At 42.8% G+C, this 27,465-nt stretch overlaps 2 protein-coding genes across 2 annotated transcripts; both read right to left on the reverse strand.

Annotated features, from left to right (window-relative positions):
• Nucleotides 1–1,936: 1,936 nt before the first annotated feature.
• Nucleotides 1,937–9,989, reverse strand: LOC308141399 (integral membrane protein 2C-like). The gene is made up of 6 exons (XM_080511546.1): nt 9,769–9,989; nt 7,980–8,123; nt 7,685–7,873; nt 5,136–5,246; nt 3,170–3,320; nt 1,937–2,986 (listed from the first exon to the last, which is right to left on the reverse strand). The coding sequence occupies exons 1-6, from the start codon at nt 9,859–9,861 to the stop codon at nt 2,895–2,897; spliced, it is 780 nt and encodes a 259-aa protein (XP_080367672.1). The 5' UTR covers nt 9,862–9,989; the 3' UTR covers nt 1,937–2,894.
• A 2,518-nt stretch (nt 9,990–12,507) lies between these two features.
• cab39 (calcium binding protein 39) lies at nt 12,508–22,015 on the reverse strand. The gene is made up of 9 exons (XM_080511534.1): nt 21,998–22,015; nt 19,734–19,889; nt 18,704–18,868; nt 18,113–18,231; nt 16,586–16,754; nt 15,751–15,810; nt 15,131–15,196; nt 14,669–14,812; nt 12,508–13,947 (listed from the first exon to the last, which is right to left on the reverse strand). The coding sequence occupies exons 2-9, from the start codon at nt 19,845–19,847 to the stop codon at nt 13,759–13,761; spliced, it is 1,026 nt and encodes a 341-aa protein (XP_080367660.1). The 5' UTR covers nt 19,848–19,889; nt 21,998–22,015; the 3' UTR covers nt 12,508–13,758.
• Nucleotides 22,016–27,465: the final 5,450 nt, after the last annotated feature.

The following is a 27,465-nucleotide window of genomic DNA, read 5'->3' on the forward strand; positions in this document are numbered from 1 at the left end:
TAATAGTGGAGACGGCAGCTCCGGTCCAAGGCTCCACCAGATGGCGGGGCATCAGTATAATCCCACAGCAGACTGCACAGATCTGGATTACCTCTTCTGCAGATTTGAGATGATCCAAAAGTATTTGTTGCAAATGCAATTAGGCGCAGAGGACTGGCAGGAGCAGCATCGGCTGTCTTTTTGTTGACTCGGCTCTTTAAATGCAGCCTTGATGCATGTTTCGGTCTGATATTTAGCGTGCAGCCTCGAAGGAGAAGATACAAACTCAGACAACATCCTGTGCAAATGTGGGCAAGAGTTCAAACAATTTCAAACTTGACTCGATGCAGTTCTACGTCTAAAAATGTAACAATCCTCAATGCCAGGCGACCAAGATAGGAAGTAAAGGAAACAAAATCACATTTCAGTTCAAACATTATTTATAAGATGGATTCATGGTTTGGGGTCAATCAATGTTGTTCTATGGAAGAACTATATGTATTTTTGAGTGATTGGGGCGTTTGATTTGATGTATTTGGAAAAAAAGTTTTAACTTACTATAAATAATGTTTGTTGCACTATGATGCTGCTACAGTACGAGGGTCAAGGGTCAGGGGTCAGGGCTGTGCCTTTTCTCAACAAGATTTGTTTTCTTTTCCATTTGGTTTAAATAAGAAATTGGGATGAAAAGAAATAAGTGGAGGGCAAAACACATTGTTTATTAAAACACTTTTTAAAAACTGATTATATTGGGAGTTTATTAGAGCCATAGAACCACGATGAAATTGGCTTCAGTGTGATTAAAAAAGTCTGACTCTTTATACTGAAGGCATTTAACTAACACAGGAAGTCCAAGACATTATATTCTATTGTGGATCCAAACTGCTTGCAGTGATAATAAACCAGAATATACAGAAGACAAAGGATTGGATGTGCAACAATTTACCACAGATTGAATGTATGCATGATGAAAATTTGCTTAATTTTATGATAAGAAATTAGTATGGAAGTTGCATTAAATGTAAAGTTTAGTGTAATCTTGCTTAGCTGACATCAATAACGCATCAAGGAAGAGAAATACCTTGGATTGTTTAAAAAGACTTCTTGATTAAACAAAATGCTTTATTTAGGCAACTTTTAATTGTACTGTTATACATCATAAAGGTTTCGAATAGAATACAAATGCTTCACTAATCCATTAGGGAATTTGTTGCATCATAGCTCCACACAGAAGACAAAAAAATATAGAATAGCATAGGAGATAAAATGTCAATATGACAGGACAATGTTAAATAAATATTTATTAAATACCCATTGCAAGCAGCGTTGAATGGGTCCTCGCCCACACACGTTGGGACATGATGCATGTAGAGGTTTGGTTCATGTCAGACGAGTGGTGGAAATGTGAAAAACCAGTATTACATCAAAGTGTCAAAAATGTCAAATTCCTCATGTGCTCTTGCCCTCCATGTGCTGTGTTCACGTGGCTTTTAAATTAGAACTGCTCCGCCTCTTGATACCTTCAAGTGCCTTCTGAAGACACAAATGCAATTTCTGGCTTGCAGTTCTCGTTGCGCGCCGACACTTTGATATATGACATCGTTTATTTCCTCACAGATCGTCTTGTTGTTCCTTATGAACTGTTGAAAAAGTTTGGTCAAACTTGGTTGTTTTCAAAATGTACTTTGTCAATAAAGTTGGCTTGACCCCTGGTTTGACCTTGGGCTTGCAGGCTTTTCTGTATAGAGACTTCATGTTCTTCCTGTGCATGTGTGGGGGTTTTTCTCAAGGGCTCAAAAGAGCATGGGTTTAGAGAAGCACTTCAGGCGGAAAAAACATTTAATAAAAAAAGTTTTTCATGTTACCGGAAGCCATGAAGTCCTTGAGGCCTATAAGTTCCAAACTATTTAGGTGGGTTCATCATGTAGCATTAAAGAGCAATTGAAGCACGAGTTGATAATTTTTACTACTTTATTCACAGACAGTTTGTTGGCAGACAAAATATACAGATCAAAGTTAGTTTAATGAAGCTAACATATGATATAATATGCTCCCTTTCGGATGTACTGACTTTAGTCCAAATCTCTGGCTCTGGACTAAGGCTTTAATCATTGTTTTACAAAACATTCTATGAGTACCATTTTTTTTTCTTTTCCTCTTATAGATAAACGCATGCAGGAAGAAAAAAACCCCAAAAGATTACAGTGAAATGATTCATAAATGTAGTGAAAGTGGGAGGAAAAGCCAAAAAAAAATACAAATAAAATAAGCCATCTAAAGAAATATGGAATTATTCAACAAATGAATGCACTCTAATGCCCCAACACAGGCTTGTCTAACCTTTAATGAGAGATTTGTACCAAGATAGGACTCAATAGGCAGGCAAGAGGAAAAGAGGCAAGCAAGTCATCAGCAATTACATGTTAACATTACAGTGACCATGGGAACCAGGCCTCAAAGGAGAGGAAAGAAAAGACTTGTTTATGCAGAGATGCCTGTTTGAACTAAGAGCCACAAAGTAACCTCCAGGGCTAAAAAAAAAAAAAAAAAGGAGACATGGGGATGGGTGTCTCTCCTGACAACAGTAACCATCGTACTAATCCCCAGTGATGAAGAGGAAGAGCACAGGTCTGGAAATGATGGTTTCGTATTGGCTTGAGGACATTGCTACATGGAAAATCCTGTGATAGAACCAAACGCTTAGTATTGTATCACACTCAAAAGGAAATAACACCTACAGAGAAAGTTCCTTTTTCCAAAGAAAATTAAATTAAATTAAATTAAATTACAAGTAAAGTGCAACCGAGATGTGATCAGATAAATGGGGGTGGGGGGTGGGGGGTGCTACAGGACTGGGGTAGGTGGGGGCCAGAGATGTGCCTTTGGGTTGGGAATCACACGGCTGACGGTCGCGCTCACGCTTCGTCGCAGATAACAGTCTCCACCACAAATGTGTTCTCGAAGTGGCGGATGTGATGGCAGTCCTTTGCCTCGCGCTTGTTGATGCCTGCATGAGGAAAAGCGGGTGCGACAGAGATACGAGAGGATCAGCAAATGTCGCTCAGCATCAGTATGTGAGAATAGTTTGAACAGTAATGCGCCATCGCTGGGTCCGAAAACAAACACGCACAAGCCTACGCCGCCACTAATCAGCCTTTTAAAAGCTTTTTCATTAAGTCCAACAACTTACGCCTGCGGGTGAGGCGGCGGTTCAGGCGGTAAGTGTCCTTCCCGTTGCACAGGCGGTAGATGAACGGTCCCAGCTGACGCAGGTTGTGCACTTTGCCCGTCACCACCATCTCTTCATGGATGATGTAGGTCTGAGGCAAGTACGTTCCCTTCTGCAGGAAGTAAAGACACGATAACAACATACTCAGTGGGAACACTTAGGAGAAGAGCTGACACTCCAGAACAGTATTAAGGGGGGGTCATGTGACTAATTATTAGAGGGAAAAAAAAACATCCAACATCTGAGCATGAACCAAGCATTTGGCTCCACAGTGATTTAAGTACTAGGGAAGACAGAAATACTTATTATAGCCGTTTTGAACCAGTTTCATGGATGTTTGGATTATAAACGTTGTCCCACATGAAACAACCATGCCAACGTAAAAGAGGCAACATTTGAAATGCACACAGCAATTTATGTGCATAAAGGACATGAACTCCTACTTTAGACATTTACAGAGAGCATTAGCTATTAGCTCGGCTGTTTAATCTATAAATCTCAGCATCGGCGGATTTCTTATATTGTTGATCTGAAGAAAATAAACGAAGGCCGACAGAACTCAATACACTGACTAGTGGAGAAAAGTGGTATTACAAGTATGGTCAAGTAGGGGCTCGATGAGTTTTTCACAACAACCGTAGGAGCCTAAACGCAGTTCATTGAGCTTGGTTCAAAAGATAAATAATTTAAGTTGATCTAAAACAGCAACAATGTAATAAGTTAATCATTCAAAATGTTGTGGTTGATTTAAGTGGATAAAAGTTACATTTTTATATTATTTGCAATGTTTGGGACGGGATAACTGTTTGGTGTTTTCTGGTGGCTGTGCACGTTTAATTGTTTGTTGATGCTCCCGGGTGGGTGGAGTTTGGGGGGGATTACCTGTGACAGGAAATCAGGCAGGGCAGGGTGGAGCCGCCCGGTTTTTTGACCTCTCTCTCTCTCGCTCGCTCTCCTTTTTTTCCTTTTGTCTCTTGTGTCTTGGATGATTAATACTGACTGGATTTAACGGACCACTTACATAACTTGGAACACCTTTGGACATTTTTTCTGTAACACCCTTTTTGTTTGTTTCTTTGAAAAGTAAACTGTTAAACCTTACGAGTGGTCCTGTGGATTTTTTTTTTTTTTAATTTGGTTACGATGTGGATGAAGGAGAGGAGAAGAGATAGAGCGTCAAGCTAAGGCCACATCTCAGTGGAAACTACAACAACGTTCTCAAGTGAAAATGGAAAACTTGAGTTGTGTTCTGGGTGTCTGTTTACACGACAACAGTGCTCAGAGCCATTGAAAATGCAACTTTTTAAAAATGGCTCTGTGGACATGGGGGGGGGGGGGGGGGGGGGGGGGGGGGTTTTCTTGAAAAGCTGCTATTGTGGATGCACACCACGGACGTGGTAAATAGTTTGTCTGCGAATCTGTGAGTTGATGGACAATAACAACAATGGTGGCTTCCAGAGGGTCATGATTCCCAGTCCACATTCTCCTGGGACTTGGTAGTTTTATAGTTGAGTCACTGTAATGGTAATTCAACTTGGTCGTCTGTCCATATGAATGTCTCTGTACTCCCGCCATTAATGTTTATAGCGTCAAGTTCTCTGCATGCATGCGTGTGTGGTTTCTTTACAAAAGCAACCAACGGCACCCACTAGTGGCCCAACATGAAAACTACAACCATTTTCAACATTTCTGCCAGTTCTGTTTTATCGGGCATCATTTTCTAAACATTGTCGTGTCAACGTGATTATTTTCTGAAACAAAAAGAGTTATTTTCACTTTTTTTGTAAACAGAGTCTCAATGTCAGTTTTTCTACACAAGCTGCCTTTGGGAACAACTTATGTCATGTGGTTTTCTTCTTAACTTTTGATACATTTCACACTTTTGAAACGGTGCTTGTGATTGCGGCCGAGTCAAGAGTCTCGTTACCTTGACATTGATTAGAAGCTCCCAAAGGTTCCGTGGAGGCATCACAATGGTGGTGTTGAGCTCAATAACGTAGCACTTGTCCAAGGCGATGTCATGGTAGGCCGTCAGTCCCTGGAAAATAAGGCAATTTAAATCAATTTCCAGCTCTACTTACCAATTACCAAGCAACAATGCTTGGTAATTGTATACAAATTTAGTTGGTGTTAAAATCAGTGTGTTGCCATCACAATTGCCCGATCAGTCAGAGCAAAATTTAGACAGACTTTCATGTCATAAGAGGCAGAAAAAACACTAATCAGGCCTAAATCTTAATATCTCCAATATAAAATGTAAAAGCTTAATTGCTATATATTTTACCAACACTGCTGTGCTCACAAAAAAGTTACAGTAACATCCTGACACTTTTGCATTTGCTTACACCGAATGTGGTAGCAAGCCGACTTCAATTGTTCAAGCTGTGGGCAGGATGTTTCCCATTGGCGGGGAAAGTGTTATTCCTATAGAGTGTAGCTCTAATATTCAGAGAGAACATCAAACTTCTGCACCACCTCTTGAGACCAATCATATCTCATATCATATCAGTGGGATGGCATTTCAGCTGGAGAGTCAAGAATGTTTCTTCACCTTCCAGATGCAGTGCCTGGTCATCCCTGCAAAAAGAAAAAAAAACCATCTCCCTCTTCTTGGACTGACAACAAGGAGACACCAAACAGCCGGAGGCTCGACCTCACGTCAAGTCCATTAACCTTCAGCAGTGCGTCACTTGTGCGGCGTGGGAAGGTGACACGGATTCAATTGGTTGGGGAGTTGCGTTTGACCATGATGCACATCTCTCAGGAAGCTACAGGCCAAGTGATCCAGAAACAAAAGAAGAGCACAGATGCTTGCCCAGGAGCAGGCGGACAGGGCTGCACACACAGACGCCTGGTGGGAGGAACTTGGATGCCGGACAAATGTTTCTATTTGGCGAGTCTTGGCTCTGCTTCTTTAAAACTAAGCACCAAATTCATGAAATGAACAGCTTTTACATCACATCAGAATGATGTCTTTGAGTGATTCATGAGGTTACTCATTAAATTGGGGTTTCTCTTGTAGAATTCTTTGAAATCCATTGTCGCGCAAGCTCCAATAAATAATTTTACTGTAAATCCTCTACGTGCAAAAACATTTCTCTCCAAATTACAGCTTTATACCACACTGCTTGAAGAACAAACAGAATATTGCAAAGGTGACATGGAAGCTGCACGAAAGAAAAACACAAATTGCCATTATTGCAAATGTGTCCCCAACAGAGAAGCTCTGCATTCAGTATAATTTGCACATTTTGGTTAAGAGTTCCCACATTCCCACTCCCAGCAGTGAAAACTACACATAATGTATTTTCCAGCTCCGTCAGTCTCGTCTCTTGCAATGAGAACCCAAGCAAATATTGCACAACAGTGCATTATGAGGATGTGCGGACATTTTAGTGAAGGAAATTACTAAGGCTGGTGAAAATGCTGTGATCACTCTAGTGGGTTTGCACTTATCATGCACGTCTAAACAAGTGATGTGTGAATGTGTCCATTCAGGTTTTAGAGGTGTTTACTGCTCACAAACTCCTGATGGAAATGAGCAGTTGGTTTCATAGCAGACATATGACGACACCTTTTCAGACTCAGGTGTGTTCGAGCAGAGAAACATCCAAACACAGTGGTGCACAGGCCTTCAAATAAACCAGACCAGGTCAGGTGGCATCAGTCCAAGGATGCCTTTTTATATATATATATATATATATATATATAGACAGATTGGCCACTAAACAAGTAGATCAATCTATTATTCACGATTCACTCTGAGAATTACACCTCAGGCTACAGGATGTTATATGTTGTGGACTTGTGACTGGCTCATTTATCATTGCCGACACTGGGACGAGCCAATCACGGCCAAGATCCTCCTCTTCCTTCCTCTGAGGCCAGACAGGAATAAAAGCAACAACAACAAAAAAAAATAAAAGATGACTACCAATTTTTGTGTCTTCATATTCAAACCCTGTGATTCGACATTGAAATCACTTGACAAATCAGTTTCTCATGTTTTAACCTCGATTTTTAGATCAGTAGTCAAAGAGTGAAGTTCATGAAAAGGCGGCTCGCAGTGTGACACATCACCACAAACAGTCTTCTTGTTTTGTTTCGACAGCAAGTGGACATTTTTTTTTTCCCCCATTGTTTCAGACAATGGACACACAGCCCTTCCATAGCATCGTCTGTGCGTATGAATATACGCTGCCTTGTAAATGAAATGAGTCACAATGGTTTTGTTCATTCTCACAAAGAGGAGCTTCAACTGAATTGTCTATACTGTTGTGATCTGCATGAATGTGACAACACTTTTTTTTTTTCTTTCCGGGTGAAATGACCTTATGGTTTGTGTATTCTTAAACATCGAGCCATGGTAGTAAAAAAAACAAAAAAACAAAACAAAACCCAGTGGTAACTAGTTGCCATCAGTGAAGAATAAACTCCCTGTACTGTGTGGCGTCTCCCCTCCTTGTGCACACTCACTCTATGGAAGTCGTGGATTATATCGGCGGGGTCGCTGCCTCCGAAGTGAGGCACGGGGACGGAGATCTTCTCGTAGTTGTCGGCCAAGTAGATGCCGACATTTTCCTCCAGCTCCTGGCGTCCGCGCAGGGGCGCGTACACAGAGTCTTCGTAGAGCACCCTGCAGTTGAACAGGTTCTCCTCTGGGATCTGCACGCAAACATCATCATCATCATCATCATCATACTGATGTCGAGGGGCTGTTTTTACAGGACTTGAACCAAACGCCAACTAGAACAGCAGAGCGAGGTCTTACATGAGGTATGAAGTAGTAGCGGTATACATAGATGGAAGCCAGGACCAGGCCGGCCATGAAAACCACCAGACCGAATGTCAGGCAGCACAGGCCATTAAGTGGCGGCTTCTTCGGCCGCAAGGGCAGGACGAGCTCCTCCTCATCCTGGAACAAACAATACCAGAACAATTAAAGGGGACATGGACAAGCACTTACAGTACATCTCATTACAGAATGTCCTCCGAGGAGCTGAAAAGGATCTGAATTAACTGTTAAAATAGAAAAAAAATTTAAAAAAGAAGAAGCATTTGGAGCAGGAGTCAGACGTGCTGAGCGCAGCCAGAGGAAGGGATGAAGGCGAGCCTGGTAATAAAAACTCAGCTGAGATGGTGAGTAATCTTCCCAGACGCCTCCAGTCTCGCAGCCCATCTGTCGGTGCCACTGCGTTCCCAACCTGCGTTGGCAGGGTGGTGCTACACACTGATAGTAGCCCCCCCCCCCCCCCCCCCCCCCCCACCACCACCACCATCACCATCCGCTGCTTCTATTTACAACAGTAATGACTAACGGCGAAAGAGAGCGGCTCAGCGCGTCACCGGAGGGATAACGAAGGGTGAAATAATAATTTATCTTGCGCAACAAAACAAAAGCAGCTCCAGAGAGAGAGAGATAGAGAGCGAAACAGACAACAAAAGGCTGCTATTCTTAGCCAGAGCTTTGACAGGACGAAACAACAACTGCATGCAACGAGAAACAACTTCAAAGACATTATGATGAGCATCCATGTGGGAGCGAGCCTTGAAAAAAAAAAAAAAAAAAACGAGCTTGGAAGCTTTGTTTCCACATTGTTTGGCGGCCACTTTCTGACGAATATCAGGACACTGCGTACGAGCAAGAGTTTCATGTGTCACACGCTGTTCTTTGTGAGAGCATCTTGACAGACGGAGGGTAGACGAGGACAAGGGGGAGAACAGTGTATGTGCGAGCAGACACATTTCTGTGAGTTCTTTGTGTTCGCCGGTCCCACTGAGGCTCTTTCACCCCAGCTGAGAGCGCGGCCACATCATGAGGCACCCTCTCCTAAAGACATTTGCATAGGCAAATTTCAGCAGCTGCAGCTTTGCACTCCTGCAATCCTCACTTTGCATGCATGCTCCTCTCCCCTCCATCTATATTCCATTAGGGGGATCATCAGGGCTGAAGCATGTATCTTTGATGAGGGGCGATCGGATGCTGTCACAGCAAAGTTCGGGACTGCACCAGCTCTGCTTCTTTTTTTGATAAATAATCTTGCATGCACTGCAAGCTACAACAACCCATCTGCCATTTTGTCAGCTGAAGCTCCACATTTTGTTCTTTTTTTTGCCCCTGAAAGCTGGGAATGGTGTCTGATGCAGGGGAGGGAAGAGGGGTCAGTTTGAACCAGCACAACAATAGAAGAAAAAACAAAACAAAACAAGACCATCATTAGTCACAAACACAAGAATAAGATTGTAGATTTAATTGCATTATTTCTTTTCTTTTTTTAATCCAACGATCCTGAACAAAGAGCAGCCATGCATTTACTGTGATATCCTGCATTGTGCGCACTGGCGCAGAGGAAACAGCGCAGCAGTGAAATGTTTTGTTTCCGACCAAATGGCGATGGATCCTGTCAAAGACACCCCCCCACCCCTTACTGAGGCTGCAGGTGCATGCAGGTGCAGAATGAATGCATGCATGCACCACTTTACATATAAATGCATCTCCTTTTTTTTTTTTTTTTTCCTTTATCAACCATCTGAATGACGACGACGCGCTTTCGACCCACCAGCGGATGCGGGATGAGGATCTCGGTCTTGTCGCCATCGCCCTCCTTCTCCACTTTCTGTCCCGCCACAGACTGGAAGCTGATCTTCACCATAGCCTCGCCGCAGAATCTTCCTCCTCCTCCGAGTTTAAAGGTCGCTGCCCACCTCTCTCTCCGAAACGAGTCCTCCTCGACTGGTCGACGGGCCGCCCTCTGATCACTCTGCTGCTGGGCTGCTTCTGTTTTCGTCCTTATCCACCGGAAGTGTGCTGCTTTTTCTTTTTTTTTCCCTCTCTCTCTCTCTCTCTCTCTCTCTCTCTCTCTCTCTCTCTCTCTCTCTCTCTCTCTCTCTCTCTCTCTCTCTCTCTCTCTCTGCAGTTAAGTCCCACGTCTCTCTAATAAAGCATATACACTGTGACAATGGTATTTATACATTACTATTTATTTTAAAATAAATTGTTTGAAAGGTTCATTGAAGAGATGGAATAGGGGTAGGAGTAAATATAGGCTTCGTCTTGCTTCTTTTTCGGTTATGGTTGGGCATTATTTATTGAACAATTTCATTTTAGTTTGATATGTTTATTTGTTTTAGGTGTTTTTGTGTAATTTCGTTGTTATGGTTTGAATAATTTCATGCATGCCCACAAGCCAGAAATAAACCTCCAATTCGATTCACTAATTAAAGACGGCAAAAGTTCAATTTTGTGTGTCTGCCTCTTATTGCTTGTCACTGTTTGTGACGACAAAGTCATTTCACCTTCCACTTCATTTAATCTCGTCCATGAGGGGCCTCTCCCATCCATTTTGTATGTATGGGAACTTTTTCCACAGTTTTTTGCGGAAATGTTTAGCCAAATTGTTAACAAAAGCTCATTATTATTATTATTATTACTCCACACGTTTTTTTTTTTGTTGTTTTTTGTGTAAGTGCTCCCAAAAGTGCCTGGACTAGTTACATGCCCCCTGCAAAAACAATAAAAAATAATTGGCAGAAGAAAAAATAATAAAAACCAGTGGTTTGCATTTCCAGAAGAAAATGTAAGCATGAATGCTGAAGTTGAATAAAGCTGAACTGTCGATTAAAGATTGCAGGAGAAATAGCAGTCAGAATGATATTAATAAGAGAGATTTGTATCACTAAATTGTGAGCATTCATATTATGATGCAACCCAAAAATCAATTCAAATGTGCATCTTCCAGAATGAAGAAACTAGAGCAAAAGAAGGGATGTTGTGGATCCATCTGGGTGGAGCATGATCATACTTATTAGCTTAGAATGGCCTAAAATAGATCTCAGATTTTGTCAAATATGAAATGTCCCTGAGGTCCTCAGAAAGATGTTTTAGATCCAACATTCCTCACTCTTTTAAATCAGGACTTAATATATTAGTTGCTCAGGCTTTCCATTAAATAATACATTTTAAATATTTTATTACATCGATCTTAAGAGTTTTAGTTTCCTATATTCAACTTTTTATGCCTTTAACTGTTTTAATGGATTTCATATTCTTAAACCAAGATTCTCATAATCTTGTTTACACATCTTTCCTTGCAAAGCACAGAGAATTGCATTTTGCCTGAATAGCTCTATGTAAATGAATTTGCTTTGCCTTGCCAAGCCAATAATCATTGATTATAAATGATTTATTTGAATAATACAGGACATCCTGCATATATCCACAGGTCACATGGGTTTGTGTGACGTTTGCATGTTCCCTCTGTATTTAAACCCGACCATTAGTGTCAAGGACTATTATCACACATTTCCAAACCAAGTGCTTGTAAATTAGTACGTTTGTAGTTTTAACTATTAAATGAAGATTGACAAATATTCCTGAGGAGCAGTGGTTTACCACTTACTGTCAGTATGAACCTTTCCTTCACAAAATGTGAGCTGGGATCTCGTCCCCATTGTTCAAAACAGCAAGAAAGAAAGAAAACGGATGAAGGAATTTCTAGAGATAAATTAATGATGCATATTTCAACTTTTATAAGATTATCGATGTGGACAAATCTTACCTCTGTGTACCGAGCTGACGTCCGATTCACAATCAAGCATCGACTCATCAGACAAGTGAGTTCAGTGCAAAGGAAGAAAACAAAAATCTTTTTTTTTTCTTTTTTATTCCAAATGTGTTTTGTTTTTTTTCTTCTTTATTTCCAATGTAGGGCCCAGGCCTTTGACACTTCTGAAAGCACCCACACGCTCTACGCTGAAGCTGGAGTCAACAAAAAGTCAGCCTACAGCCATATAGCCAAGAGTTCAGCTGGACATTATCCAAGTTGTTAAATACGACTGAAAACGGAAACAATTCCAGTACAACATCTTCAGTACAGCATCATGCACGGCCAGTAGAGCAACATGCTTGTTCAATGGAGGATTTTGTTTGGATCACATTTACCCGTCTGTGTCACACAAGTGAAGAACCTCTGCCGTTTCCAATTGAGAGGACAAACGCCCAATGTACTCTGCTACCCACAATGCTTTGCACTCATTATACTGGAATTATAAACCCTCTGAGAGGAATCAGAGGGGAAGAGGGGAAGTAAGGAGGACAGAATGATGTGCAGTAATGAGTTCACCCCTGAAGTGCACTCCCTGTGGGGGTTCGCACAGCACTCCAAGATCAGCTGGTTCAAGAAAAGGAGGGGAAATACTCACAACCCTTGATACCATTAGGTAATGCTAATTACCCCGCACCTTGCAAAAAGTGCCCGAACACATGCCCCGCTGCCCCCCCCCCCCCACACGTCCTCCATTTTGCAATTGAGTGGAGACGAAGGACGCAACCAGAGCCAACACAATGACATTCCTCTGCTGTACAAATTGTTAATATCCTATAGGTTAGCTAAACTTGAGCTGGCTCTTAAGTTATGTACAAAGAAAAAAAAAAACCACCAGCAAACCATTTCAGCAGGAAAATGAAATGCAAAACAAAAAGTCATTCGAGTCGTTCGTCTTTTCCTTCCCAATGATTTAGAAAGTCATTTGATTAAAATTAACCTAAAAATGTGAAATTTAAGGTAATATATATATAATATATATTCATGTCGGGGTTAAACAAAAATCTACAAAGAAAAAAAAAAAAAGAAAAAAAAAAAGGCATATGTACATGTTCACCCTGTCTGAGAAAACAAAAATGACCCAATGACGATGTTTTTCCAAAGTTCCACCTTCTATCCCTCCTCTTCCTCCTTCCCCCACCCGGGAGGTAAACAAGAGCTCGGTTTGAGTAAAAAATAAAAACACTGCTGCTCGGCTGAATAAAGGCAAAGAAGCTGTAACACGGCAGGATTTTCTACCACTTTGAACTCGGGTGCTCGGTGGGATCGGGGCTTTGGGGGGGGGGGGGTCATTTTCTTTCTTTTAAAAATTTTAGCACTGCCACAGATCTGTCACATTTCAAGGCATGCAACAATCACACCAGTGTTCAACTTGCTTGTACCGTTTCCATCGCAAGGATGTCACTCAAACACTGCAGAGTGTGTGGGTGGGTGTGTGTGTGTGTGTGTGTGTGTGTGTGTGTGTGTGTGTGTGTGTGTGTGTGTGTGTGTGTGTGTGTGTGTGTGTGTGTGTGTGTGTGTGTGTGTGTGTGTGTGTGTGTGTGTGTGTGTGTGTGTGTGTGTGTGTGCGCGCGCACGCCTGCCTTACTTTAAATTCACAGACATCTCCTGTCACCGTGTTGGGTTGGACTGTTGGGTCAATATATTAAACCTTAAATGTCTCAATGTGCAAGGAAGCAGCAGCAACTATTTCTCTCTCTCTCATTTTCTTCTGAAGGAAAGAAGAAGAAAAAAAAAGACTGAAGAAAAGAAAATGAAGCCCAAATGTTCTGAGGAGCAGAGGCGCTGGCGACTTCCCAAGGAGCTCTAAAGTGGGTGTGTTGGTTTGGTTTGGTTTCCTGGAGTTTTTGTTCAGAAACCAGAACGGCGGCTGCTGACGGGTCCGTGTCCAGGAAGCGGTCCACGCTGTGGTCCTGGTGGCTCCTCCCTGCGCCTCGCCACTGGTTCTCAGGCCTCCTGGGGCGTGGGCCTCTTGAGGTCCCGGATCTGTTTGACCAGGTAAGTCTTTTCGTCGTTGAACTGTTCGTCCTCCGTTCTGTCGTTCTGGAACCTGCTGAGAAACTCGATGAGCTTGGTCTGGTTCTTCAGCAGGATGTCCAGGATGGGCTGCTTCTTGTTGGGGTTGGCCACAAACACCTGGGAGAAGAAAGGAGAGGATGGTTTTAATGTGATAAAAGACGAGACACATCTGTAATCTGCCCGCCAATGTAATCTCTCAGAGCAGACAATAATAATCCGTTGTCTGCATGATGCAAAAATAAACACAAGTGCAAGATGCATTAAGTGTGATTCACAGTCTAATTACCAAATGTTGGCCATCGTCTTTCAAACGTGAAGCCGATATTCTACAACGCTTCAGTTGTAGAATCTTCCACACAGACATTTATTTGAATTCTCGACTCAGTTTACTCATTTAGTTCAGGCATTGATTCATTCACATATAGCTGACAAGTAGTTGGAGAAAAACTAAAATAAATAAACTAAAACAGAAATAATCCTAAATCATGATAAAAGGAATAAGACAAGAGTCCAGGGAATGTTCCATCAACATGTTCAATAAAGACAAATAATATATCCAGTTGGTATTTGTTCAAGCACATCTATTTTTGTCGATCAGATCACACTTTATTCTGAATTAATGCAGAACATTAAGGAATTGAAAATGTTTTGATAATATTTCTCGCACGGCATTAAAGTAAAAGACTTCACTCATCAAAAAGTGTGACAAACTTGATCTGAAGCGCAACGCTCCACCATCACTCAATACCTAAAAGCAGGATAATTATGACATGGATTCTTTTGCTACGTCATATAACATGGTAAGACCTCGACCAAGGACCAGCGCTTTGATTTTTACCTTAAAAACGTGGAAAGCCTCAAACTGGATGTTGCGACTTTTGTCCCGTAGCAAGTTCATCATTAGCTTGAGATTCTCCGGCTTGCTGATGTAATTCGTCATTATCGTGAAGTTGTGCCGGTCCAGGAGCAACTCCCCCAACAACTACACACAGAGACAGAACGCTTGATGTTCAATGACAAATACTTTCCTTTAAACTTAAAAAAAACTTATTTTCTGTACTGTAGCTTTACCATTACAAAGCGCCAAGACAGTCAAGAACATAGTGCAGAAGAAAAAAAAAAAAAAAAAGCCTTGGATCTCAGTTATTCCCACTCCTACCACTGGATGGCAGTCAGAGCCCAGTTCTCAAGAGAAAGTGAGTCAGAGAAACCCAACACTCATGACAAGACAGACCCCATCTTTATATAGCTGTGTGAGTAGGGTTACGCCACCGCATGACCCCTGTTTACTGGGGCTTACCTTCAGCGACTGCCTTTTCGTCACGTAGTTTTCAGAGTGGAGTAACTTCTCATATTCACTAAAGAACTGAAGCAAACGGCAGAAAGAAAGAGAGAGGGGTAGAAAGAAAGGGATGGGCAAAACAGGAGAGGGTTAGAGTCATCAGGGCGTGAGAAACACAGCCATCTAAATGAGCCATGTAGTGGTTTTGCACAATGAAATGTCAGTCGTGTCTGAAAACACGGCGACAGGAAAATTAGGGATTTTCTGCTCGCTGATTGACGACTACTTTGTATCCTCAGCTTGCAAATTATGTCCCAAATGTTTGGTTTGATGTGTTCACAAAAGGACAGCCAATGAGCTGAAAAGGCCAGATTGACAGAGAGACTCCTGTTGTACGCAAGTGGCCCAAAAATAAATAAATGACACTATACAAAATGTGTTCTAACAATCTAGGCTGGTCCAGTCACCACTGCATGTCAAATTACTAATATTTATTTCCATGCATCTAATACACCGATGAGTATTTTCAAACAAGAGAGAAAAAAAAATTTAAAAGGTGAAATAATCAAGCCACTCTATGGTTATATTACTGAACAAAAAATGTTTGATGAAACCTTTTCCTTGTTAATCACACTTACTCTGTCGTAATGCTGCTCCAGAAACTCTGCGCTCAGTAGTTTGTGTCTCGTGAGGAGATCCTGCAAACACACAAAGTGAATTCAGCTCAGTGGTTACTTTAAACCAGCGCTGGCACAACTCATTTCTGCAGATGCATCAAATGAATGAAAGAAAACCCAAAAACCCTACACTTGATTACAGGCAGAGATGCATCTTCAGTCGAAGTTTGAATGGCAGGGATAAAGCTTTTTATATGATTTAGGAAAACTACTGCACTTACAAAACCAAAGACAATGCTGCCTTTAGCAGATGGTTTAATGTCTTTAGCAACCGATATTACCGACATTGAATTGAACAGTCGCATTGGCCAAAAACTGGCTCAGCTACTGCCGTCATTCGTACCTGAATGCTAAAACTGAGAATTCTACCGCCGACTTCCGAGGAGATGGACGTTCAATACTTTACCCAGCCAGTCACGTGCATCCTTAGTTTAACAGATTTAGCAGCTTTTTGCCCCAATAATAGACTATCAGAAGGCGAGCATAGCTTCTCATGCATCTCTCCTCTTTTGCAGATGTGAAAAGCTCCACATCCATTGCCCATGACTATCTCTCTGTGTATGGGTTGATTCTACCTGCTTCCATCAAATAAGCTCCTCCAGTGTGGATACAATGTTTAAAAAAAAAAAAAAAAAAGATATGATATGATGTAAAGAAGCCAACAGATCATCACTGATTCTGTTAGTTTTAGATTTCTCTTGGACACATGTCCAGCCTGTGTTGGCTCGATGAGACGAGAGTTTCACGACACCAGCGCAGGCTGGATTCTCACGCAGGTAAACATTGGAGGACTTACTTTGAAAGTGGCAAATGCATCTGAGGCAATGTCGAATGTGGACATCTCCACGTATCTGAAGAAGTCGTAAAACTGTTCGGACCAGAGCGTGATCTTGGCCAGCGGCTCGTGTCTGATGCACTCCCGGAGCATGATGCCGCAGTTCAGTGCAATCTCTGGAGACTCGTACCTGCGGAAAACACAGACGTGAAGAGAAACTGACATTCCTGCTTGGACACATTAAAAACTATTTTATTGTTGTTTGAGATGCACGCTCTCCTGAAGCCGAGTGAGCTGCCAAATGTCTCACAATGCTTAAAGTATTACAAGCTGCCGGGAAGATTTAAAAGTAAATGAAAAAAAACTCAGTTTCGCTTGGATCATGGTTTTTTCATGAAAGGATCAACACCTGCCTTCATTGTGAACGCAATTACATTTAAATCCAGAATCTTTTGAATCTTTACATTGGAAACGAAGGCAAGAAAGCCTTTTGATTCTTGTCAATCTGCTTCAGTAGCTATGAACATCACAAATATTCAAGTTTTTAAGCTGCTTTCCCCGAATATTTTCACTACAACCCAGCGAGCCAATTCAGCCGAGCGTTACTCTATAATGGAATCATTTTGCATCTTGTATAACGGCTGAGACGCATGCGATGACGCATCAATTGCACGCCGTAGCAACACGAAAAGCAACTGTTGTAAACGGGTCACTGATAAAAGTAAGCAATCGCATCTGTAATAAAAAAGAAAGCTCGTAAAACATGAGCATGCCACAATGAAGATAACAATCTGAAGAGATCGCAGAGGCTGTGGCAGGATACAGACGTCTTGATCGAGGCGAAAACTACTTCATTTGAAGCTTTCAAAGAGCCCCAGTGCTAACATTAAAAAAAAAAAACAAATGGAAATGTTTAAATCAAATATTAATAAGTGTAGTGAAAAGGTTGAGCAGGGTAATCGTGTTTACACCACAGATGACATAAGTCCCATTAGTTCAATTACACTGGGCGTATTTGCATGAGGTGCAGGTTTCCTTGGATCTCAGCCAGACAAGAGACATTTAAACACCATCTATTAAGTTTTATTAGACTAACTGAAAAGTATCAGTTAACCTACTGCATGTTTATCCAAGCCTCGATGTACCCACGCAAGGAGAGAACGTGATAATGGTACAGTGAGTCTGAAGCCATGAAATTCTGGAAAAACCGGAGAATCACCAAGAAGTTCTGTGTGTGTTTTTTTTCTTTTTTAATTGATACTTCCCACTGTCCCCATCAACAATCCCAGACACCAGTGGCTACAGCGGTTCAGCATGAAATTCTTCCAACTGCATCACTTTGCCGTGTGTTTATAATCTGCATTGGACTGCCTGCTTTGGTTTTGTGTTTCAGAAGCAACAAGCCGAGAAACAGCTGCACGCAGTCCCTTCATGTTCGAAAGTTACTTGGAACGCCGACGGATCATTTCAACACCGATGTAAACAACTGCCCTTCGTACCTGTGACAACAACCATGAGGGGAAACGATTCCCATGCGTGTGCCCTTACCCTTTGAGCAACATGAAGAGGATATTCTGCTGGGTGCAAAGGTACTCTACGGTGGGTGTCCGTGTGCCGATCTGACGCCTCAGGATGTTGTTGAAGATCTGAGCGACATCTTTTTTCCCCTGGTGGGAAGAAAAATAACAGATTCAAACTATTTATTGTTTGTCAATAAAACAGGGTGTACTTTCATGTGGCTTCACCCAACGACATGTATAAAAACTACTGAGAATCTTGATGAAACTTAAGCATTTGCCAGCTCCGTGAGACAGAAATGTTCTGTGTTATTAGTCAACAATGAATACCTTTGATGTACGAACTACCAAAGCATACATTTAACTAACAAAAAATAAACTGACAGGTGTATCTTGGTATTTATAATCCACTCTCGGCCTCTCCAGATGAATGTGGACGGAGGATGAGTGAGCGTAAAGAGGAAGAGCTGGATCGCACAGCATCATGAGTCACACTTTGAAGGGGTGAGTCAGGGACTGCTGCAGCAGCCGCTGCCGCACAGCACATGGCTGACGGATGGCCTGGAAACATGCGTCAAGCCCACACATCATCTCAACCATCGTCGCAAACACGAGCTCTCACCTCGAAGTCGATGAGCTGCAGGTCTGCTATCAGGGTGCTGAGGAGACCGCTGTTGTAGAGCTCCTGGGCGAGCTGTGCCACCGCTTCTGTCTGAGGCTCTTTTTCATTCGTCCCGTACAGGATCTCCTTCATGGCCACCAGGCTCTTTGACACCTCTTCTGTGGCCTTGAATACAAAGACCCAGAGAGGTTAGAGAACAGAGGTCACAGAAAGTTTCTTCTTCTTCTTACACTTGTAAACACTCCTGGATTTCAACGCCGAGGTAAAACCTCAGGCCGAAATGCTCATTTTAATAAATAAACAGGACCAACAGTATAAACACAATATGTAGGAACAGACTCGAATAAAGAACATTTTCCATCCCAGAACTAATACTCAGACAGCTGATGCTGTTACACTTCAAATTACCACACTGTGGTACCAATATAGGATCAACATATCACAGTTTCCTCCACTGTACTGTGATTAAGGATGGCCGCCGGGTTTAAATAGACCCCCTGCTAGGCCTAAGCATAGGAGATTTTTATTTTAAGTCATTGCAATCAGAATGCTTGGACAAAGCATTACAATAGCAGTTAAATGCCGGCTCTACAGAAACCGGTACAACAAAGCCTGGGGGCACTGTATTTTCTTCAAAAAAAAAGAAAGAAAGAAGTTGATGAAGATGCCAAGAATCTCTGCACTGCAGCAACGATGAACAGAACAAAAAAAAAAGTGGTAGGCTTGTAACAGGGAAGAATCAATTGAATGTTGAAAATTGCAAAGTGTGCCAAAAAACAAGGTTTTTCAACATTAGTGTCACGTGTATTTCCACATGAGAACCTCTTTCCTAAGGGTCTCCATTTATTGTGGCAACAGTAGCATTTTTATATACCAGTAGCACATCTATATACCAAATTCTCTTTTCCAGTACACCTTATAGGTACAGTTAAGTTAAATGCCTCATGTATGGATCATGAGGGGGGTGCCTTTAAGATGTAAGATTAATGTCTTGTCTTTATTTATGTCATACTGTCGTATACATTCTCACCTTCTCTGCTTTTTTGTCGGAGATGTCATGCTTCTCGAGCACCGTCATGCTGTCTTTCAGGTTCTTGACGATGTCCGCCGGCGACTTGTGGGACTTGCCAAAAGGGAAAGGCATGTCGGAGAGTTACCACGAGTGACCAGGCAGCGGACTGTCCACCTGTGGACAGAAAAAAAAAAAAAAAATAGCCAAGGTTAATTTTTTTCGACTGGAGTGCCTTTGGTACAGACATCTGGAGGAAAGCTTGAAAACAGGTGCACTCTCTGTCCTAATACAAAGCACCACCGGCTCCACCTGCGTAACATCCACAGCAGCAGGGCAGCGAGTACCGATGCCAAACTCTTGAGTTAAGCCACGACGTAGACCCGAGTGCTGGCATTTATTATGGCATTAGATTCAGTGAACACTAAAAAATGCTAACAAACCTGACGACCGTTGATCTGCTATGATCATTCTTGAGCACCGGATCTAGTTCTCACCTTAAATGCTTTATTTGGCAGTGAGTCGGCGAGATCGACTGGTCATTTTCAGTAAATGATTGATCTGTTATATTCACTATGACGTATCCCAGCTCAATATGTGACATTGCCTCAGACCTTTGTATTGTCCACTCCCAGTATAGTGACTAAGATAATGGAGATGACACACAGTCACGAACAGGTTAGAAAACGCATGCTTGCGCTAACAAAACCTGTAATCCAGGATGAATTGGGCGTGAAGTGATGCAACTGATTGACCAGGGAAGCGTATCTGACTGTTGCTTCATGAAAAAGGTAACTTAACAAGAACTCTTATCTGTGCGACAGCGTGGCCCACCCAGCCGCCTCGCGTAACACCATGGGGCAAAAGCCAAAGTTTCCTCAACACAAATGAGCAAAACTCAGCAGTAACATCCAATCCCACGCTCGCAATCATTACTGTCGGCTGTGTTTTTGGTTGAAACAGTGGTTCCGGCAATCTTCACTAACATTCCACAATCTTGGCTCACACACTTCCTCTTGTGTCTTGGCAAGGAGTCCACATGTTGAAAGTGATGCGTGAGCCAGTGACAAGGGAGGCGCAGTCCATCTTTCCTATATGATGTGTGTGACAAGAGCTGCAATAAAACAACAAAACAGGTTTCGCCTCCTCTCCATTAACCTGGGCACACCTCACCTCGGCCAGGTGGCCAAATCCGTCTTTCGCACAGGCGCTAATGCTCGTTAATGGAGCCAGCAGACGGCAGAACCGCCTCTCCACCACCTGACCCGCTTCACCGGCCGTGACGCACGCAGGGCGGACACGCATATGGCGGGTTGAGCAACCAACTGACCGGGTGTCGCGTACCGGAGGAAACGTCGGACCATCAGATCAGCCGGGCCCCGAGTTTGGCCCAATCTAACACAACAAGGAAACCAGTTAGTGCGGCATTCCCATTTAAAATGGACAAGAAAGACACTCATGGGGCAGAATTAAAGCTGACGTGACGTCCAGCCCGGCACAGCAGATCTGCGACCAGCTGATAAGCCAGCAGCAAGTTACCACAGCTACAACAAATCCTTTCATAAAGCTACTGATAAACTTAAAGCCAAAAAATACAAAATACAAACAAACAGCAGACCCCCCCCCCCTCCAAACTCAGGGCCCAGTCAGTCTGCCAACGTGAGCCTGACAGCGAGCACCGCCCATCTGTGTCGCCCATGCCTGGTTTGTGATTGTGTGGAGCTTGCCAACTTTGTGCAAGGCTAACAAAATGGACACTTAATGGGTGATACAAATGCTAAAGAAAATAAATAAATAATACACCATAGAGCTGGAGCCATGTGGGATTCAGCTTGGTGACGTCTCCAGCTATAACTTTATCCGTGAGGAAGCTGGCATGGCCTGTGATGTTTCAAGGCTCCAGTTTAGTCCAACCTGACAACACTGCTGCTTTCTTGTTCAAGTGTGTGTGTGTGTGTGTGTGTGTGTGTGTGTGTGTGTGTGTGTGTGTGTGTGTGTGTGTGTGTGTGTGTGTGTGTGTGTGTGTTGTCGACAAACATGAGGCCCAGGCGGCCCCCAAAACGGACAAAATACCCCGGGCTGCTTCAGGAGCGACAACTGCCGCTGAGAGAGGAGCAACATTGACCGAAATCAGTATTAATACGCGATGTGGGACCCGTTAGTTAGCCATCTTAGCCCACCGTTAGCCGGGCCTCCTTCAGCCCATGCCTGCAGCGAGGTCGAGCTTAACCCGGTCCAGCTGCCCGCAAATATCAATCCGCGGCGCCTCGGTCGCATCACTGTACCTCGATAACGGCGTTTTCCCTCCCGCTCCTCCCGACGTGTCAGACTCGAAGAGGCGAAGCCAGATGCTCCTCGGAACAAGCGCGGCTTTGTTTTCCTCGCCCGTCGCCTCCCCTTGTTACTGTTGTTAGTTGTGCGGCCCGGTTTCCTCCCAGTGCTTTCTCTCCGTGCCCGACTGGGTATCGCCAGCGGCGGAGCTCCAGTCACTGCAGCGGCGTGTGGCGCCCCGCGCGGTCGCCTGCTGTCATAGCAAGAGCGGCCGAGCTCCAGTCACCGCAGCGGCGTCTGGCGCCCCGCGCGGTCACCTGCTGTCACAGCAACAGCGGAGGTGACGTCGCAGCGAGCACGTCACTGACCGCCAGATGGCGCGCCAACCTCACGGACCGTAGAGATGAACGTCTGAGCGCGTCTTGAAATAATAATAAAATAGAATAGGTCATTTTATTTTATAGCACTATTCATGCTGAGAGAACAAACAGAATAACATGTTTAGTTCACCTGCAAGCATATAAATTTTTTTTTTTTTTTTTTTCTACTAATCCAAGAAAAACTTTCATAATTATGATTGGTATTATTTGTTGTTGTTTTTCATGTATGATTCTATATCTGCATATGGGAATGTGTGCAAATGTAAATGATATATGTAAGTTTAAGTGTTCATATTTATTCTTGTTTTCATTGTTATTAGTGCTGCCCAGAATCCCCATAGGAAATTCCTCAAAGGCTGGACATAGCCACCAATAATAACTCAACTCAACTCAATAAAGCCCTTTAGAAAATACAGCTGTAACAAAGTGTTGTATATAAATATACAAATAAACTGAACATTAACAACACATTAATACAGATTTGAACAAAAACAATAAAATAGCCACAATAAAACAGGAGCAAAGTCTTAAGCTGGGTTAAAAGCCAAGGAATAAAAAATGGGCTTCAAGAGTACTTTATAAAAATTAACAGTGAAGGGACTAAGAATCTTTTTACACCTGATTGTTATTAAATAAGGGCTGAAACATTGTCCGATGCAATCAAGTCCAGTTGACCTGATACAGTTTGCTTTGAGACTGAAGATTAATGTTATGCTAGACTTGATGTAATGTACTTATGGTACAATGGTAAACGGTCTGTTACAAGTTTGCTTCACACATTTCGAGGCCGATACTGCCCCAGGAAGATCTTGCTTTGTACCATATATCAGGCTAAATTACTTTGAAAAACACTACAAAATAATGCCTATCTTCCCCTTTGATCAGATATTAAACCCTGATTCCTAAAAACCATTCAGTTCAGATACAAGACTGTTATTGTTGGGATCTTTTATCTGCAGTAATCGTTTTTCTTTTGGAGCTTCAAATGTAGACGTTGCCCTTGATAGCTTCATGTTGAGTGTGAAGCTGAGATTTGCTTTCATAATATATTCAAAGGATGAAATTCAAATGATAAAAAAATGAGATGTTGCAACTTGCAGCTACGGGTGGAAGGTGAACATAGCGAGTGAGGACTGTGGGAAGAATTCACTAGTAGGCTGCATGCAGGTGGCTCCGTCTGGCTTCTTAAGCCTCCGCTTTCAATTGATGGCTGTGTTTCAGATGGTACAGAAAAGTCCCTCCAATGTAACTCTTTGTTGACAAAAGAAATGGTGCAGAAGTAAACTCATGGTAGACTTATTTGTATAGGACATGCCAGCAACAAAGCCAATTCAAAGTCCTTCACAAACATTTGCATCAGTGCAGTGCAGTGAGGCACAATATTCCCAGATTTGGACTTCTGGCATCAATAACTCTTTAATGAAACGTCCTCAACACACTAACGGTGCCTCTGTACCGACATTGTACGGTAGAAAATATGCTGCAAGCTCATTTTCTTTAAAAGTATCTGTGTTTGGAGCAGCAGAAATACCACTGACCATATGCAGACGACAACACAGCTAAAACAGCGAAGACAGATGTGACAAAAATATCTAATAGCGTCAACGATATTCACTGCAGTGTCACCAAAACCTTTCATTCAGTTCCACCGCTGACTGCAGCCTTGGTTTTGTTGTGTTTAATAATTTAATGGGTTTTCATAAGAAATAACATTCAAAAACGTCAATAATTTCACTTTAATGTAGTATAGATCAAACTATTAATGGGGTCCTGGTTAGAATACCACATTAATCAGTTTAACCTCAACCAAGAAGCAGAAGTGATTGCATCACCACAAGTTTCAGGTTCGAATCCCACAGCCGAGCCGAGCCACCCGTCGCCCTGACCTCCCACCTGATGAAGACCATGGAGAGGCTGGTCCTCCGACACCTTCGCACGGCGGTGAGCTCTGCGATGGACCCGCTGCAGTTCGCCTTCAGGCCAAAGATGGGGGTGGATGACGCCGTCATCTACCTGCAGCACCGGGCGCTGACTCACCGCCGGGAGCACTGTGAGAGTCATGTTCTTTGACTTCTCCAGTGCTTTCAACACCATCCGACCGACGCTGCTGCGGAGGAAGATGGAGGACGCAGGAGTGGGGGCACAGCTGGCTGCATGGACCACGGACTACCTCACCAACAGGCCGCAGTTTGTGAGGCTGCAGGACTGCAGGTCTGAGGTGGTCTCACCGTTCCTTTTCTCCCTCTACACCTCGGACTTCACATACAACTCCAGCAGCTGTCACCTCCAGAAGTTCTCCGATGACTCCGCCATTGTTGGCTGTGTGTCTGATGGGGACGAACTGGAGTACAGGTCGGTCATCAGGGACTTGGTGGACTGGTGTGAGAGCAACTTCCTGTGCTTGAACACCGGAAAGATGAGGGAGATGGTGATCGACTTCCGGAAAAAGACCCCACCACACCAACCGGTGAGCATCCAGGGCTCGGACATCGTGCTGGTGGACAATTTCAAGTACCTGGGTGTTCACCTCAACAATAAACTGAACTGGCCTACTCACACCGACGCCCTGTACAAGAAGGGCCAAAGTCGCCTCCACCTCCTGAGGACACTGAGGTCCTTCGGGGTGTGCAGACCTCTACTCCGGACTTTCTATGACTCTGTGGTGGCCTCTGCCGTCCATTACGCTGTGGTCTGTTGGGGAGCGGGCAGCACGGACCGGGACAGGAAGAGACTGAACAGGCTGGTCAGGAGGGCCGGCTCTGTCCTGGGCCGCTCGCTGGACTCGGTGGAGGAGCTGAGACAGAGGAGGACGTTAACCAGAAGGTCCTCCATCATGGACAACACACTCCACCCACTGCACCTGACAGTGGAGGAGCTCAGCAGCTCCTTCAGCAGCAGCCTCCGACACCCGCAGTGTAAAACAGAACGCTACCGGAAGTCATTCATCCCAACAGCTGTTAGGATATTTAACAACGCACTGTAAATGTCCTACATGTACCGTTTACACCTGCACTGAGTACATCTCTTTTACCTATCTACACTGTGTGTATATCAATCCTGGCAATTTTTTAGAGGATTTTTCTTTTTACTGGATTGTTTTATTTATTTTTTTATTTTTACATATTCTATTTTTTGTGCTCTTTTTTGCTCTTGTTAGATATTTACATATGTTTACATATTTTAATTCCTTAATTTTGTAACTTCTGCACCTTTTACCTTGAGCTGTTGTAAGTTTGTGTTTCCCCCTGGGGAGGAATAAAGCTCTCTACTCTACTCTTTCTAACAGGTCCCAAGTCGGCTCAAAGCCCCTGGCATGGAAAGGTAAGGTAAGAAAAACTATGACTAAAAGCAACTCATTGCACCATGAGGACCTGCGATTGCGTGAGCAAATTCACATGTACTTTGTTGCAGGTGTAAGATTTTTAATTTTTTTTAAGAAGACCAGTAAAAACAGCATTATGTTGACTGGAATCAAATGCACAAATTAGCTGCTGGGACGCTCAGACTCAGGTCAGAGTCCATGATCACGCCAAGATTTCTGGCTTTGTCACTGCTTTTTAACCTCACGGACAAAAGGACAGTGCTAATTTTTTGGAATATTTGTGTTTTTTTCTTTTAAGAATCAGGGAGGTCAAAATTTCAAAGTTTCAAGTTTGACGATTAAATGTGAGTAACTGTGTTGTCCGGTCTGTCGAAAAACATGCATGTCTGGTTCACTGGTGACCTTAAATTGTCTCTAGATGTGAATGGAAACATGAATGTGTGTGTTTTACTGCCTCTGTGTTTCTTCTGTGATGGACTGGTGACTTGTCTGGAATATTTCTCTCAGGAGCAGAGGGGGACAAAACATATAGTTTATGCAATACACTTTTATACTCCATGAACCCACTTTAAATGTTTCATGTCCCTCTTTGGTCTCAGGTGGCCCAAGGAGATTTAAATCAAATGAGACTCCTGATTTGGTTCTAAAGCAGAAGCGATGGTTCCAGTTGGCTTCCCACTAAGCTCTAGTAAAATTACCAGCAAAGCAGTCAAATAGTTCCAGATCCAAGAGGAAGACAATATTTTCTTACTGGAGGAGAAAGGTGCTTGTCATCACACATTTTCATACCAAGCTAGATTTATGTCATGTTTCTTTAGCAGGTGTTGAGCTGACAGATCTTTAGAAATTCACTATGGGTGGGAATGCAGTCATGCGTTTGGTTGTATTTGGTGAGTACATTTTATTGTATTTTTTACACATTTTCTTAAGTTTAAACAAATAATTAAAACATGCTTTGCATGAAGTATACTGCTCTTATTATGTGCTGATGTTGACATGCGATTAGAGACAATGTGCATACAGGCAGAATGATATATAAATTGGAGAACCCACAATATCCAGGTAAAAAAGGTTGTTGTATTTGGGCGCATTCCACAGAGGAACTGATTGGTTCAATATAAACAGTTTTGCCGTGAACATTTTGAACAAGCAAAGAATACTAACACAAAAATAGATGATTCCTTCATTAAATATAGAATGTATGCAGGTAAAGATTTTTAATTAATCACATTACTGTAATTAGGGAGCATCTTGCGGTACGTTTCATGAATACATTTCCAGCTTTTATTTCTGCTCTTACATAAGTACAATTCATCCAATTGAACATTGCAGTCCAACTACAGACACAGGTGCATCTCAAGAATTTAAATAATCACAAAGAGTTAAACAATTGTGGTCATTAATACAGACTAATTGTTAATTAATGAAGTTATTTGACACTTTTTCTGGCTGCAGGGTTGTACATCCTCCACTCCTGCTGTTATCAAGTTACCATCATCATCAGAGATGCAAAGACCTGGACAGAAGCCCAAAATTATTGCAGGGAGAAATACAACGATCTCATCACAATAAACAGTGAGGAGGAAGCAAACATGCTGAGTGAAATTTTAGGAAGAAGTGACGAGCAGTTCTGGACAGGTCTGTATGGAAATTTCGACAAGTTTGTTTGGTCAATGGTCCCAGCAGAGTTTGATGAAGAAGGACAGAACGAGTACACCAAGTGGTATACGAGCCAGCCCAACGAAAATAAAGGAATCATCATGTGTACTAACATAGCATT

The sequence above is a fragment of the Blennius ocellaris genome (assembly GCF_963422515.1).
Source record: "Blennius ocellaris genome assembly, chromosome: 2".
Lineage (NCBI taxonomy): Eukaryota > Metazoa > Chordata > Actinopteri > Blenniiformes > Blenniidae > Blennius > Blennius ocellaris.

Bases quoted from the DNA above. Each gene is read 5' to 3' on its own strand.
- LOC308141399 (XM_080511546.1), bottom strand. From the start codon at position 9,861: ATGGTGAAGATCAGCTTCCAGTCTGTGGCGGGACAGAAAGTGGAGAAG. The intron at 5,247-7,684 runs GTGAGTGTGCAC...CTTATTTTCCAG, and splicing joins TAATCCACGACTTCCATAGA to GGACTGACGGCCTACCATGA. The intron at 3,321-5,135 runs GTAACGAGACTC...TACTTCCTGCAG, and splicing joins AGCTTCTAATCAATGTCAAG to AAGGGAACGTACTTGCCTCA.
- cab39 (XM_080511534.1), bottom strand. From the start codon at position 19,847: ATGCCTTTCCCTTTTGGCAAGTCCCACAAGTCGCCGGCGGACATCGTC. The intron at 16,755-18,112 runs GTAAGGGCACAC...TGTTTTCCGCAG, and splicing joins CTCTTCATGTTGCTCAAAGG to GTACGAGTCTCCAGAGATTG. The intron at 13,948-14,668 runs GTAAAAATCAAA...TTCTTCTCCCAG, and splicing joins AGGCTTTCCACGTTTTTAAG to GTGTTTGTGGCCAACCCCAA.